This window comes from Zosterops lateralis (genome assembly GCF_965231275.1).
Source record: "Zosterops lateralis genome assembly, chromosome: 28".
NCBI lineage: Eukaryota > Metazoa > Chordata > Aves > Passeriformes > Zosteropidae > Zosterops > Zosterops lateralis.
This window is the reverse complement of record NC_139788.1, coordinates 2,752,194-2,767,338: the sequence shown is the minus strand read 5'-3', so window position 1 is coordinate 2,767,338 and position 15,145 is coordinate 2,752,194. Positions and strand designations below refer to the sequence as shown.

General features: G+C 49.3%; 1 protein-coding gene across 1 annotated transcript in view; it reads right to left on the bottom strand.

Annotated features, from left to right (window-relative positions):
- Nucleotides 1-15,145, bottom strand: part of GRIK3 (glutamate ionotropic receptor kainate type subunit 3) — a gene marked incomplete at its 5' end in the record, with an annotated part of 113,113 nt that overhangs the window by 40,048 nt on the left and 57,920 nt on the right. The window contains 4 exons of the mRNA XM_083879648.1: nt 2,244-2,297; nt 6,234-6,415; nt 8,764-9,021; nt 9,784-9,960. Of these exons, the coding sequence (XP_083735774.1) occupies nt 2,244-2,297; nt 6,234-6,415; nt 8,764-9,021; nt 9,784-9,960 (671 nt within the window). The remainder of the gene's footprint in view (nt 1-2,243; nt 2,298-6,233; nt 6,416-8,763; nt 9,022-9,783; nt 9,961-15,145) is intronic.

Sequence of the window (15,145 nt, the reverse complement as noted above, 5' to 3'; positions counted from 1 at the left end):
TGTTAAAGGGCACTGTGAAAAGCAGGCCACAATGTTGACTTTTAAATGACTTAAGGGAGCTCAGGGCAAATACAGTGGTTTGACCTCAGACAGGTGCTCATGTCTCTGGCTGGGAGGGGGGACAGCAATTCTGTGCTTGACCTGCTGTAGCGGGTCTGGTTTTGTCAAGATTCATTTTTGATCAGACACTTCAGTTTGTATTGCAGAAATCGTTGTGAGGAAATAATTTTTAGTTGCAAAAGCCAATGATTTCCCCTCAGAATGTGACTGGGTGTGACAAATCAGGTCTCCCAAGCTCCAGACCCCATGGTCTCTATTGCCCATCTGTCAAACCACCAGCCCTGGTCACCTCTCAGATCCCACTGGTATTTTGGGTGCTGTCCCTGTCCTGCTGCTCCCCTCTGATCATTCCTTTCACCAAGTTCCTATAGACACCAATATCCTATCAACCCTCCCTGCTTGGTTCCAGTTTAAATCTCAGCTGCAGCCTGATTTATCTCCTCCTGGAATCAGAGGGTAATTCAGAATACCAGCTGAGTGTCAGGACATGGGGAGGTGTGGATGGGAATCATCAGATCAGTTTCTTGTGGATTTTCTGCTCCTGCACAGCCACAAATCGAAACATCTGGTTCTATTTTCCACCTCATCTACATTCCCTTTCACTCATTATTTTCTGTGCTGCAGATTAATTCTCCCCTCCACCCTTAATTTTATTCTCAGTGTTGCCGTGACGCTCTCCCCCTTCCCCAGTTTGCCCAGTTTGGGCTCCTCAGTGGTGGCAGCAGTGCTGAGGACTGATCCTCTGTGCACCCCACACCCTCAGGGGGAAGCTGGAAAGGTGATCCAGGAAGGGCACCCCTGTCTTTGCTGCCTGTGGGTGAGGTGTCACCACAGCTCTGGCAGGGTCCCATTTTACAGACTGCTGAGACACCCCAACAAGAGTAGAGTTCTGGGGTTCTCCCTGCAGGATGGAAAATCTGCAGTGGCAGAGACCAGAGCTCATCAGAGATCCTCCCTCTGCTCCTCCTCCTCCTCCTCCTGTGGTGCAAAAGGCTGGTGGGGCTCTTCATGCTGGAGTCAGTGAACTGTAGTCGTGCTGCCTAGCAAAATGTTGAAGCATTTCATGCCAAGTGTTGATACACTGTGCTCAGTATTGACTGGGGACCTTTTAGAAACATTCAGTATAACATAATAGACTAATTCATTAGCACCCCATGGGTCTCGTACTGGGGAAGCTGAAGCACAGGCATTGCAAGCTAGGAAAACATTGCCTTAAGGAATGACAGATTAAAATATCTTTCCCATGATATAACTGTTATTTCAGGAAAGTGGCATTAATTGTGATTGCTTATCTATTAATTTATTATAATTCCTCTTTTCCCACCTCCAGGCTGTACCTACACATGAAATGTACTCCAGGCTCAGCTGGGGCTGATTAATAGGAGGTTATCTGGGAAATGCTTAAAGCTGCCTGGAATAGATAATGGCAGCAGGGGTAATTAAAATGTCTTTTGCATTTGAAAAATAAATTTTGTAGTTTTTAAGGGTTAGTTTAGTCTGCTTCTTTCCTAAAGGCAAAAAGATAAATTGGATTTTCAAAATCACACAAAATTCAACAGTAGACTTGACAATAGCATCTTAAATGGAGACAAAAGTGACCCTGCCAGGAAAGCCAAATGCCTCCCAGAGTCAGAGAGGAACTGGCCCGTGTTTAACAGAGGGGAGTTAATGTCAGGCTGAGCTCCCCTCCTGCAAAATAAACCTGCAGGGCTGAAGCTTGGAGCACAGCAGGGCTGCTCCTGCCTCCAGAGGGGTCCTGGGTGCTCATCCCCAGCTCCTGCTGAACCAGGATCTTACCAAATCCTGGGTGGGGGCTGCAGCCTTGCACTCTCCCTGTGCCCATTGTCAGTGCGTGGGGAGCTGTACTGAAATTAGAATGACTGGGAGGGAAAATCAAACCAGAACCCACAGCAGTGCACTCCAAAGGAGTGACCTGTCCAAGGGCAGGGGAGGGAAGAACTGAATCTCTCAGGAGTCAGAGCCAGGTCACTGGGGTCTGACCCTGACCTGCAGCCAAGTCCAGCCCTGCCCTCTCCTCCTGGCAGGGTCCCAGAGCTCCCCTTTCCTTGTGTTTCCCACCCCATCCCAGTGCAGTTCACACCAGGATCAGACACCCATCCCACCCTCACATCCCACCCTCCCTCAGTGAGTGTACAAGGAGTGTGCACAGCCAGATACTTTACCAGAGTGGTGAAGATGAAGTGGTAATATTCTGTCATCATCCCCATTGCCATAGCCTTAAGGAGAGCAGGGAAAAGGGGTTAGTAAAGGATACAAGAATATAACAACAGCCACACAACATAAAACTCAGAGCTTGTTGGTAAATGGGGCAGGAAAAATCCAGAAACACCAGGGCTGGATTCAGGGTTGAGGTCATGGAGCAGTTAAGCCACACTCAGTCCTCAAGAGGCACATGCTCAAGTGTTGAGCTGAGCAGAGCTGTGGCCCTCAAACCATTCTGAAACCATGGCAAAGGCTCAGTGCCCAGCTCTCATGAGGGCTGGTGGCATTTCTGGGTGACACTGGGTTTCCCTGGGTGTGCCAGGGCATTGTGGCACTTTGCTCATGGGCGCAGGATCCTCCAGGGCCACAGGCTCTGTTGGGAAAGGGGGTCACCTTTCCTTCTCCAATACCAAACAATGAGTAACCTCACATAAACCTGTGCAGACTGACCATAAATTGCCCATTTTCATAGCCCTGTAATGGCTGAGAAGCCAGCTGAAAGGGGTTTGATTTCTGACACGTGTAATTCTGGGGCTCTGCATCCCCACTTTCAGTCCCATTTGTGCAGTGAGTTCATGGAGCTCCTGCCTCTGTCCCTCCTTCCTGAGTACAACAGCCAGATCCTAATTTAGGGCCTGGTTTAGAGGGGGCTCACTGAAGGTGTAGGCACAAGGATGGGGGGTGGGAGAATCCCCTGTCCCTCAGCTTTTGGAGATCACAGTCCTGAGAGCCCCTGGCCAGCACAGCTTGAGATTCCCTGCCAGCCCCTGCACGGAGCATGGCTCCTGCAGATTGCTGGGATTTGCATAACTGAGCACTGGAGAGAACAGACTGTCCTGGAAGCTCTTTCAGAGGACAACTGTGGGCTGAAGGGGCTTGGCTGGATGACCACATCCAGACCCTTCCCAGCACGGGGGGAGAACATTTCAGTCGATGAGAAAGGTCACCTTGAAGCTGGTGGCTGGTGATAGGAAGATTCCTGTGGGTTTGGCTGGGATGCTGACTGTGTGAACATGTTTTCTGGAGAAAACACATGCAGGAGCACTTTAAAATCCCCACTGATGGGAAAGTGACTTCAAGTCCCCCCAGGAAATGTTTGCTTCCCTTGGCTTTTTGCTGAAATTACTAGGGCGGAATTTACCTCCGAGGAAGGAAGTGACAGTCTGAAAAGAAGTGAGATGTCAAAAAAAACAAGGGAAAAGGAAAGGATCTGGATTGTAAGCCTAGATACTGTGACTCTAGAGTGTGATTTCACCCCAGGTTTCCTGCTCTGGAATTAGCTTTTAGAAAGTGTGGGGGCTGTCCCTGTGGCCTTTCACTGTCCTGCCCCCCAATCCCTGCCTGGTCAGTGGATCCAGTGTGGCTCTCCCCCTCCTGCACACCCTGGTTCAAAGAGCTGAAGCAGGGAATGGAACCTCAGTATGGGAAGCATCACTCAGTGATGGGGAGCCAATCTGGAGCAAAGAATGAGATCCCAGTTCATGCTCTACAGCTGGATCATTCTGGCCATAGCTGAGGAGCCCAGACCTGCTGTCAGAAGGGAGCTCCAGCCTGGGGCAGGATGCATCTGGGTTTTTGGGGACATGAATAAATGATCATCCTGGTGGATAAGCCACAGGCAGTGGCCAGGATGAGAGCAGGAGCTCTGTCAGAGCTGACAGGCACAGCTGTGCCCTGCGGAGCACAGTGACTGCTTGGGGCAGCACAGGAAAGCCTGGGAACAGACCTGGAGTGATAACAAGGGACCAGAACTAAGGAAGGCCAGAGAATCTGGGGTAGAATGGGAAAGCCTCACAAGCAGGACTCACTCTCTGGTATGTTTCTACAATTATTTTTTTTCCAAGAGCACAAAATAATGGATGGTTTGATGCCTGGTCACTCCAAGGAACCCAGTCTGGAGCAGTAGGTGACAGTCTCATCTGTACAGCTGTGCTGAGTCATGTGCTGTTACTCATGGATTACTAATCCATGGTGTTTTTTTACTTAAAAAACCCTGCCCAGATGATCAGTGCAGTGCTGTGGGAGCACAGAACCTTGGATCTCTGGGGAGCAGGATCCCAACTGGCACCATGGTGTGTGTGCACTGCTCAGTCAGAGCTGCCTCAGCCAGCACAGGCTGTAGGTGCTCAAACTGTCTGTGTTATCTGAAGATGTGCAATGAAAATCATGAAAATCGGTGTCAAGGAGTGGAAATTTCAGCACAAGTCTTGTGAGAACCTTGTTGCCATCCATGAAGCTACATAGGATTGGCAGCAGGGCCGAGAGACTCCAGGGACTCTGTCCAGCCAAATGTCTGCAGAGCTGACTGGTGCAGTGACCAAAATGTTACAAAAGGCACATAATGGCAATAAAATATGATTATTACTGATTTTGGCATAAACAGAATGCTGGGCCTTCCTCTCTGGGTTTGTGGGGGATTTTTTTTTTTTGTTTGTTGTGTTTTGTGTTGTTGTGGGGCTTTTTTTAAATTTTATTTTATTTTAATTTTTTGTCCATTATTTGTTCTGTGCATTGTTCTTCTACTGCCGTGAAAGGAAGCAGATTCCCCTCCTCCAGGAGATGACTTTGCCTAGCTCACACTTTCAGTGGAAAAGAGCTGTTTCACAAATAAAGGTGGCACCTCTTTTCTACCTTGTTACAGGTAGAAAAGTGAGGAAAATATGAGGTTTTTAAGCCTCCTAATCTTCAGCAGGGTGACCTGCAGGTCGTGGTGTTCTGCTCTGAACCTGCCTGATGTAATACACCAGAGGGGCCCAGCATGCAGAGACCAGTCTGTGGTTTGGGTTTGTGCAACTCCTCAGACTCTGAAAATACTTCAGGATTTCCCTGAGTAAAAATACACGCTTTTATATTGCTAAGCTGAAATCCATGGCTTCAGGTCCTGACAAAACCCCGACACAAACACACAAACCCAGGCAGAAGGACTTAGAGAGACTTGTCTCCCCTGGTCCCCCCTCTCCTCCATCTTCCTCACTCTGCACTGGCGGTGATGAGCTGAGCAGATGGCACAATAAACTATAATAAACTGCATAATAAGTGAGCAGCACCAAACACCACCAGCACGGGAAAATAACTGGCAGCAGACAATGAACCCCTTCTATTGCTTCCCATAATAATCCCTCCCAGGCTTTCCCAGTTCTCTGAGCACTTCCCTTCATTTTGCATCAAGCAGGCTGCAGGAAAAGGCTCTTGCCTTGTGCTCTCTTTCTCATCCCTTTGGGGATTTATTTAATCTGTGTTGTGGTGTCGTGCTGGGCTGATAGCAGCAACACTTCCACCAGCTGGTTTTTAGCATCTCTGTGAGAGCCTTTTCCTCTGCCTCACATTGACCCTGAAACCCAAAGGCACTCGGGAATGAGGTGGAGCTGGGGTGAGCAGCAGGAATGCCAGTGGAGGAACTTGTGGAGGAAGAAAGGAGGGAGCCCAGTTGAATGGAAAATCACTGACATCTGGCTTAAAGTCCAAGAATTGCAGACAGTGCTGGGGAAGGGACAGAGAATTCTGTCCCTCCTGGGTGGGCCTGGCTGGGAGAGCCAGTCTGGATGGAGGTGGAAGGGGAAGAGGGACGAGGGAAGAGGGAAGAGGGAAGAGGAAAGACAGAAGAGGGAAGAAGGCTGGGGCTGCACAGCTGCAGGGAGAGCCACAGAACTGTCCTGCCCCAGCCTGGGCCTGGTGCTGCATTTGGCACAGCCCCTTCTCCTCCTGTAGCATCAGTTTGTTCTCACCCACAGCCACTCCTTGGTACTTCCAGTTTTTCAGTGAAAACACCATTTTCTGCCGAAATCCAGCAGTGTCCTTGAAGGATGGACATGCTGTAGCTCTTAGTGTGGCTGTGGATTGTGGCCCAAGGGAAAGCTGCACCCCAGGCTGGGGTCACCCTTCATTACGGCCACCCCACACCCACGAGCTCCTCAGCAGCCACTTCACTTTCCTGCTCGCCCCCTGCTCACCTGCTTGAGGATCTGAGCTGCCATCAGGTGGCTGCAGTCGAAGATGATGCGGAATTCCCTGCCCCTCTTCATCTCCTTGAGCAGGGGCCGGGCGTCGTCGGTGTCCAGCGGGAGCTGCCGGATCTTCAGGCGGATGTTGTAGCGGGACGGGGCCATGATGAGCTCCTGCAGCCGGATGAGGCCTTCGGGGGTCACACAGAGATAAACCCACGGGGTTACAGCCTGCCTTCCCCACAGATGGGCCTCAGCACCTCAGGGCTTCCCCTGTTCTCCACGGAATGAGATCAGGACCGACATCCATCCATCCATCTATCCATCTGTCCATCCGTCCATCCACCATCCATCCATCCATCCACCATCCATCCATCCATCCATCCACCATCCATCCACCATCCATCCATCTATCCATCCATCCATCCATCCATCCATCCACCATCCATCCACCATCCATCCACCATCCATCCATCCATCCATCCACCATCCATCCACCATCCATCATCCATCCATTCATCTATCCACCATCCATCCATCCACCATCCATCCGTCCTCTATCCATCCATCCACTATCCATCCCTCCATCCATCCAGCCCTTCATCCATCCATCCATCCATCCATCCATCCATCCATCATCCATCCACCATCCATCCATCCATCCATCATCCATCCATTCATCTATCCACCATCCATCCATCCACCATCCATCCGTCCACTATCCATCCATCCATCTATCCATCCCTCCATCCATCCATCCATCCATCCATCCATCCCTGCTTCCATCCATCCCTTCATCCATCCATCCATCCATCCATCCATCCCTTCATCCATCCATCCATCCATCCATCCATCCATCCATCCATCCATCCATCCATCCCTTCATCCATCCATCCATCCATCCATCCATCCATCCATCCATCCATCCCTTCATCCATCCATCCATCCATCCCTTCATCCATCCATCCATCCATCCATCCATCCATCCATCCATCCATCCACCATCCATCCATCCATCCATCCATCCACCATCCACCATCCATCCACCATCCATCCATCCATCCATCCATCCACCATCCATCCATCCACCATCCATCCATCCATCCATCCATCCATCCATCCATCCACCATCCATCCATCCACCATCCATCCATCCATCCATCCATCCATCCACCATCCATCCATCCATCCATCCATCCATCCATCTCTCCCTCAAATGGCCATTGCTAAAGGGCACTGAGGCACTTTGGGTGCAGGATCCTCCAGGGCCACAGGCTCTGTTGGCACAGCTGTGGGAAAGGGGGTCACCTTTCCCTCTCCAATACCAAACAATGAGCAACCTCACATAAACCTGTGCAGATTGACCATAAATAGCACATTCTTATAGTTCCATGTCCATGTAGGCTATCAAAGGGTATCAAAGCCAAGGTGTGACATCTCAACCATTAACCAGAGAAGCTGTTCTAGGACAAAATGGCTTTTCCTGGTGGTTCCCTGCCACCACTGCAGCCAGCAGAGCTGGATGGGGTCCCTGCACTGGGTAGGAAGGGGAGAACAGCAGGTTGGTCCTAACCTCAGGCACCTCTGGGATCACAAAAAATTGTCTTAAGCAGATGTGCCCTTGAGAAAGGACAGCGTGTGATAATCAGCCACACAACAAATTAAAATCTGCATATTTACCATGCACAGCAGCAAAAGGAAAAAATGAATATGCGCTTGGATTTATGAGTCGCATAGATCGTAATGGTCACTTAATCACAACTCGTAACTTCCTACTACCCTCAGAACCCATTTCTGTTTCCTGCACAAGGCAGAGAGCCATGGTGGATGCAGCTGAGCAGGAATTATTGGGATCTGGTGTTGCAAGGAGAATTTCAGCAGATGCCTATTGCAAGGGGGATGAGAGAAGCGTGTCCCTCTGCACAGAAGAAACACATTAGAATATGCCACGAAGGGAACATACTGTGACCCACATTTGCAAAACAGGAATGTCAAACTGTGTTCTCATCAGCCCTCCCCTAAAGAAACCATTTGGTTTAGTGAAATTAGGTTGGACAGGCTATCCAATGAGGCTTTTGTTTTTTTGGGGGGGCTTTATCTAGAGCTGTGCAGCACTTTGCTTTGTTTAACCATCAACAGCTTTCCTTACATGAACAACTTTGCCAGCTCTGTGTTACAGAATTATCCAGAAAACAAAAAAACTTTCCAGAATTGCTTTTGGTTTTAGCTGGGAACTGCTCCCTCCATGGCAGCTGTGGACAGGGGATTTTCTGTTGCAGGGGGCACCACAGTGCCAAAAGAGCCAGGCTGAGATGGTCACTCCATGTCAGTGAAACCCCCCATGACTCTTTTCCAGCTCACAGCCTCACTTGCTGAGAGCTTTGTGAATGAAATGTTTAGAAAGCTCCCGGCACTGCCTGGAACTCCTGGGAACACTTCACTGCATGGGGCTCTCGAGAGGGTTCATTGGAAAAGCTCCCAAAGAGACTCAGGACAGGAAATCTCCAGGATCTCTTCTCTGAGCCCCTCCTTCACCCACCTGTGCTGTCGTCGTACACCACAGTGGCTGACCTCCACTTCAGATACTGCACCAGGTCCAGGATGGCGTGGCTCAGGGAAGCATAGTCAGGGTACAGGTTGACATAGAAAGTGTCCTTGTTATCCAAAGGGTGATGCTTCCATCGGAGCTGTATGTGGGGCACTTCCAGGGCATTGCAGATGGACTGGACAGCGTTGGTGCAGGAGCCTTGGGAAGGTCCAAATATTGCAACGACTCCCAGAGCGAGCTGGTCACAGGCTGCAGGGGGAAGGGAGGGATGTCAGCAAAGCCTGAGGGGGGCTAAGCATGGGGCAGCCCTGGGCACAGCCCAGACACTTCTGGGCACTGACCCAGCACTGATATTTGGGTAATTATAGCAGTGATGAGGCACAGAGAGAGGACAGAATATGCCAGGTGGGTCTGTACTGGTGGCACAGAGGAGTGCCAAGCTCCTCTGAGGGAGCCTCCACCACAAAATCATCTGAAAAGGGAGACAGGGGCGTCACTGGGCTGGCTGGGAGCAGAGAGCTCCCTCCTGGTGATGTCCCTCCAACAGCAGCCAGCTCAGGCAGCAGGTTTCCTTTCTCCCCAGCCAGAATCAAACTCCACAAACCCGCAGGTCACCAGCTCACAGCCTTTGCTGTGCAGTCCCTCCCCTTCAGCAATTCGAGTGTGCTGCTGTTATCCAGTAATCAAAAGTGACTGCTATTAAGAGAACAGAACATCCATGTGATGGAGGCGAACACTGCCAGGGAGGCAGTGACACAAACACAGGCATGGCCTCCAGACCTCTGCTCAGGATTAGAGCAAACGCTGAAAGGAGTTTTGTGAGGCTTTCAGAGGGAAAAAAGGGAGTGTTCCCCTTGTATTAAAATGCCTCTGGAAGGTCAGCTCCAGCAGGAGTTCTCATCCAGATCACTGGTGAGAGTAGGACAGAACAAGCTGCTGGTCTGGAAACCAGACCTTTCTTACGCTGAACAAACGCCCACAAAGCTGCTCAGAAGTTTGCTCTGCTCTTACCTTTCTTAGTTGCTTCAAAGCTGTCGTGGAAGTGTATCCTCTGGATGTCATAGGTCAGGGTTGTGTTGGGCAACAAAGTTCTGTTCCTGTTAATGATGTTGGCAGAGAATCGGAAGGCTTGTTCCTCAGCACTCATCACCTGCGTGTTGGGGCCATCTGCATACTCAAAAATTCCTCCTGCAAGACAAAAAAAATTCCACCTTTGAGCCACAGTTTGTTTCACAAACTTGTGCAGCAAGGATGAGAAAACTCTTGGGATGTTTGCAGGTGGAGCAGGGTTGGCTTGAGGATTTGTCCTGTAGTGAAATGAAGACATGAAGATTTGGGATTTTCTTATATCCTGGTCTGTGGGAATGGTCAGGGTGGCAGCTTTGTGGGGCAATAAGAGGAGGTTTAAAGTCTTGGAATATTTTTACGAGCCAGATAAGTGGCTTCTCATAAAACTTTAGGAGCAGACCGTGGGAAGTGGACAGGCTTATTGCCCATCTGCAGGGAGGCTCCAGGTCTGTGCTCTGAGGAGTTACAGGGTACAAAACTGGCACTGCCCTCCTCTTGAAATCCTCCTGCCTCATCCCCCACCTCTGATCCTCGCATAGGAGACAGGCAGGGCAGTGCTGCTGCTGCCTATTTTCAGTGCCATTTTCAGCCCCCTTCTCCTTCTTTATTATTCCTCACGTTTAGTCCTCCAAGTTCTTAATTCAGACCAGCAGAGACTTCTGGATTTGCCTACCCTACAGCTCCTCTGCTCAGTAATGCACATCTCGGATGCAGCTTTGCTGTGTTCAAAAGTTGTTAATGCCATTACACCTCCCCAAGGGCAGCGAGCTCATGTCGCAGCATCGCTGGGTTTCTTGGCTCCATGTTCTGTGAGTCTTGTCCTCAGCTCCCACTGACAGCCACTCTAATTGGAGTGACTTGGTGCAGGCTACAAGGGTTATGTAATGGTGTGTCCTCGTCTCCCAGATGCAGGAGGCACCCTGCTCCCCTCTCAGGACCATGGGAAGTCACAAACCTTGCTCTACCTTATTCAAAAAGCAAACCAAAATAATTAATGGACGAGCGAAACGAGCAAGTACAATTGGTAACAGATGGTCTCAGGGTTCATTAGCAGAAGGAAAATCTTGCTCTTCGATTTAAGATCATCCTCAAATGTTTTGTTGTAGACAACAGATGTCTGCTCAGCCCTCCTGGCTTTCAGGCAATGCCATGAATCCTTCTCCAGCAGCCAGAGCACATTTTTTACAGTTTTGTGGCAGTTTGGTGTTAGCCAGGAGCTCCAGTTTGGCCAGAGCCAAGCTGACAGTTTCTCTGATGGCCATGCTCTGGGTGTCCTCCCAGGAATGTGACCAGAGCCAGGACTGGGTGAAGCACAGGAGTGATGGTTGGAGATGATCTCAGCAAAGAAGCAGAAGAACTTGCAAAAGACTTCTGACTTTCCACTCCCCTTGATGGTAACAAGTCCCTTTCCTCCTCTTCCTCTGCAGTTTTTGTGCATCCGTGTCCCCAGTTGTGAAGCGAGTGTGGGAATTAATTTACATCCACAGACATGAAAAAAGTTTGAGCTTGAAAAAATCCCACTGAACTCAGTGCTAATTTTGGTAATAGGCAGAAGAATGAAGGAAAAAAAGAGTCTGAATGCTCATTCTGGAGCATCATTCCAGCCTGATGTGATTTCCAGCCACTCACTCATGGGCAGGTTTTCAATCCACAATGCTGAGCAGCGTAGGCAGGAGTGTAGCAGAATTGTCCACGTGCCTCATTCTCACTGGATTGTGCCAAAACATTTGGGCTTTGACTGGTGCAAAGAAAATTATTCATCCCCATCTAAGTTTGCATATGCTGGCAGCTCAGTTTAAATTTCTTAGGGCAGAGGAAAGTTCATCCACAGTATTACATGAGACACAATAAACAAAACTAAAGCGAGTGTGAGATTCACCCCATCTTTCTGTTCAAAGCTTTGCTGTCCAGACTGTTTAGCCAGGGATTTTTTTGTTTTCTAGTGTCATCCTGAAGTGATAACTGGTTAATGTTACATCGATTATCCACTAGCTGGCATTAGGCTTTCTCCCAGCCCAGCACTTTCAGGGTTGCATTGGAGCATGTCCTACTAGGAGATAATATAAAAGGGCTGAGTATGTGGATTATTGGTGTTTGATCCTAAATAAATTCCCCTTCCAGACATCCAACTGGATATAACAGGCTTTTTGACAGGAAAGAACTTCCTGTGCAGCCACCCAGTACCTTGAGTTCAGGGCCAGGCGATGAGAGAGCTGACAGGCAGCAGGGACGTGTTTCCATATATTTCCCATTACTGGGAACAGATTGGGAATACTCTGAGACATGAGGAATCTCCTACAGCTGCTGAGGGCAGCCACCACATGCCCCAGTCAGCTCTTTGCTCAGAAACTGGGGAGACTGGGAGCACCTGATGTCAGCTCTGTGCAGGGATGGAACATCCCACTGGATCCTCACATCCCTCTTGGCTCTGCGCCGCTCCTTCAGAGACGTTCATTCCCATCATTATTTAAAGAGCCTAATAACTGGCTTGAAACAGCTGATTAATGCATAATCTTCATCATGATTACACAGCATAACCGGCATTAATTTGCAAAGCCAGCTAATTATGAAAATAATTGTTGCGGTTCTTCCATTTGAGCAAAATGGAGACGCTTGGCTCGTGGCGTTGAGAGCACGAGGGATGTGACGTCAGCTGGGCTGGGGGAAGCCAGGAGTGCCCTGCAGGCCTCAGCAGGAGAGATGAAGGAGCAGGGCTGGGCAATCTGTTTGTCCTGGGTTTAGTGTAGGATGTACACAAAATATTTATTCCATCCCCATCCCCATGAGCTGTTGGAACCAGGTGGGGCAGTGTTTTCCCAGGCCCCTCCTTTGGGCTCTTCTGCTCATGGCCCATCAATGCCTTGCCCAGGACTCACAGGGAACTCCCTCCAGGAGCTCTCTCTGTTTAATGGGCCATCAAGGAGCCACTGCACGACTCCTCATCCCATTGGGAGATGCTCCCAATGCCCAGGGGGAGGAGCCAAGCATTCCCACCTGGAGAGAATCTGGGATTTGGGACAGGACAAGCAGCCCTGAGCCACTGGATTCCCAGAGGAGCAGAGCTCCCAGACCTTTCTGTGGGATCACTGCTTCAGGAAGAGCCCCTCACCTGGACTGCTCCCACCCCCCTGCTCAGGGTGTGTTCTGACTCTGTCACTGCTCCTTTGTGTTATTGCTTTTCTTTTATTTTATTTTACTCTTTTTCCTTTCTTCTTATTAAATTGTATTTCTGACTTGGAGCCTCTCACTCATTTTGCTTTCATACCACGACACTGCTGCAGAGGGCTGGACAGCTGCTGGCAGCTCCACTGCAATGATCCCACATGGGCTTAGGACAGAAACCTCCTCTGGCTTCACTCTCACAGACCAGAGTCAATGGCTGTGAAAAGTCCACAACAAGTCTCCACTTTCATACACCACAGATCCACAAATCGTGCCTGAGAGAGTAAAACTGAAGCTCCTTTAATGTTGCTGTCCCTCTCTAAACCTCTGCCCTGTTTTAGAAGCCAGTTCCAATGTCTTGGAGATCACTGGGTGCTCTGTGGTGCTCGTGGCCTTTCCCACTATTTTCTGTCTCTGCAGGTCTCAACTTCTCTGTCCTTCTTTCTTCCCCTCCTGTGGCTTGGCAGAGAGATAAAAGATGGCTGTGACAAGGTCTGTCATGCTTTGTACATCCTCCTGAGGTTCATGAGAGGATTTGCTGCCTGATTCATGTGTGCTGCTCCTTGGCCAGTCGATAGAGCCCAAGGACTCCCCACTGCAGCACCACTGAAGTTTATCAATTCAGATTGACTTTGTTTGCATAAATATTTTTCCCTGGAAACCTTCTCTTTATGCCATGTTTGGGGGACCTTTGGTGCAGTGAGATCTGGGAGTCAGCCTTGTAGGAGATGCCTCACACAAGCTGTTGATGAAGGCTTTCAACCCTTATCACTTATTTTACATATTTTTTGATGGAGTCATCCATTATCATATCTGACTTCTTGGATTTTAAAATCAATCCCAAGAAGGTTAAATAATTATTCAGTTGTCTTTTACTCTTAAAGCAGACTAATTGCTCTCTGGAGAATGTCAGCCAGCGTAGGGGAAAACACACTAATTACAATCAACTTCATGTCTGACTGTTTTGTGTTATTTGATGACCTCGACATTGCTGCTAAGGTGAGGAGTTTTCAAAATCAGAAATGAGATGCCAGAGCAAGTGCCTGAAGCTCCCTTTGGGTCCAGACCAGAGGAACAACAGTGGGGCCAGGCAGGCAGAAGGAACCTGGCCTGGCACAAAGGAAATTTGGCTGAAAACCACAGAAAGTTTCACCCGGAGTAGCAGAACTTGAGCCTCTCTTCAGGGTAAATCCTACAGAGCACCTAAAATCCCATTGGTGGCAATCAGTACAGGCCCAGGTCTGTCTGCATCCAGCAAAACTGCATTTTTCTGTCCCCAGGGATGGATCAAGACCCTGGGAATGGCCCCAGGATGGAGCAGGAAAGACACCTGAACACTGGGCTGGGAACTCTCCTCCATTGCTCCAGTGATCCCAGGACAAGGCTGCATGGGCTCAGTGCCAGTGCAGTTATTTTTAGCTTTGTCAAGAGCTAAGTCAAGAAAGTCAAAGTATTTTAGGTTTTCATTCCTCCCCTCCTTTTGCTTTTTACCAAAACAAACAGCTTCATTCTCAGAGAGAAAATTCCAGCAGCCCTCAGCGTGTGGTGTGATCTCTTATCTTCTACTCCTTATAAATCACGGAGTTATTTAGCTTTGAAGAACAACTATTTCTGATAACACTTTTCTCTCCCCCGCTGACAGTGTTGTTCACACATTTAGACAGCTCTGACAGCCTCTTTCCGTGTGACATCCGGGAAGAAATACCTGGTTTGAGGCAGCTCTTACCGAGTTTGGAGCCAGCAGAGCTCCTCAGGGACACGGGAGCTCCTGTTCCCTCACAGCTCTTCCATGCCCACAGCTGTATTTTTTCTGTTTTTTTTTTTTAATTTTTTTTTTTTCTCTGAGATTATAAAATGTTTTTTCTGTTGCCTTCTGAGATATGAGATTTGCCCTGTTCTGAGGACAAATCACTCTGTTTTGGGGACAGTATTAACAAATGGGCCAGTGAGGACAGGTACACAGAATTTAGTCCCTTTTCCTGCAGGATGCTGCTCCACAGCTCCCTGAGGCAGAGAATGGAGAGTCTATGGAGAGTCCTCCTCACAGAGAAGGCTTGGAGAACCTGGCACTGCTGCTTGGCTGACAAGCCCAGTGGGGAAAATCTCACTGTCATGGCCCAGGTCCCCAGAGAGCTGCTGTTTA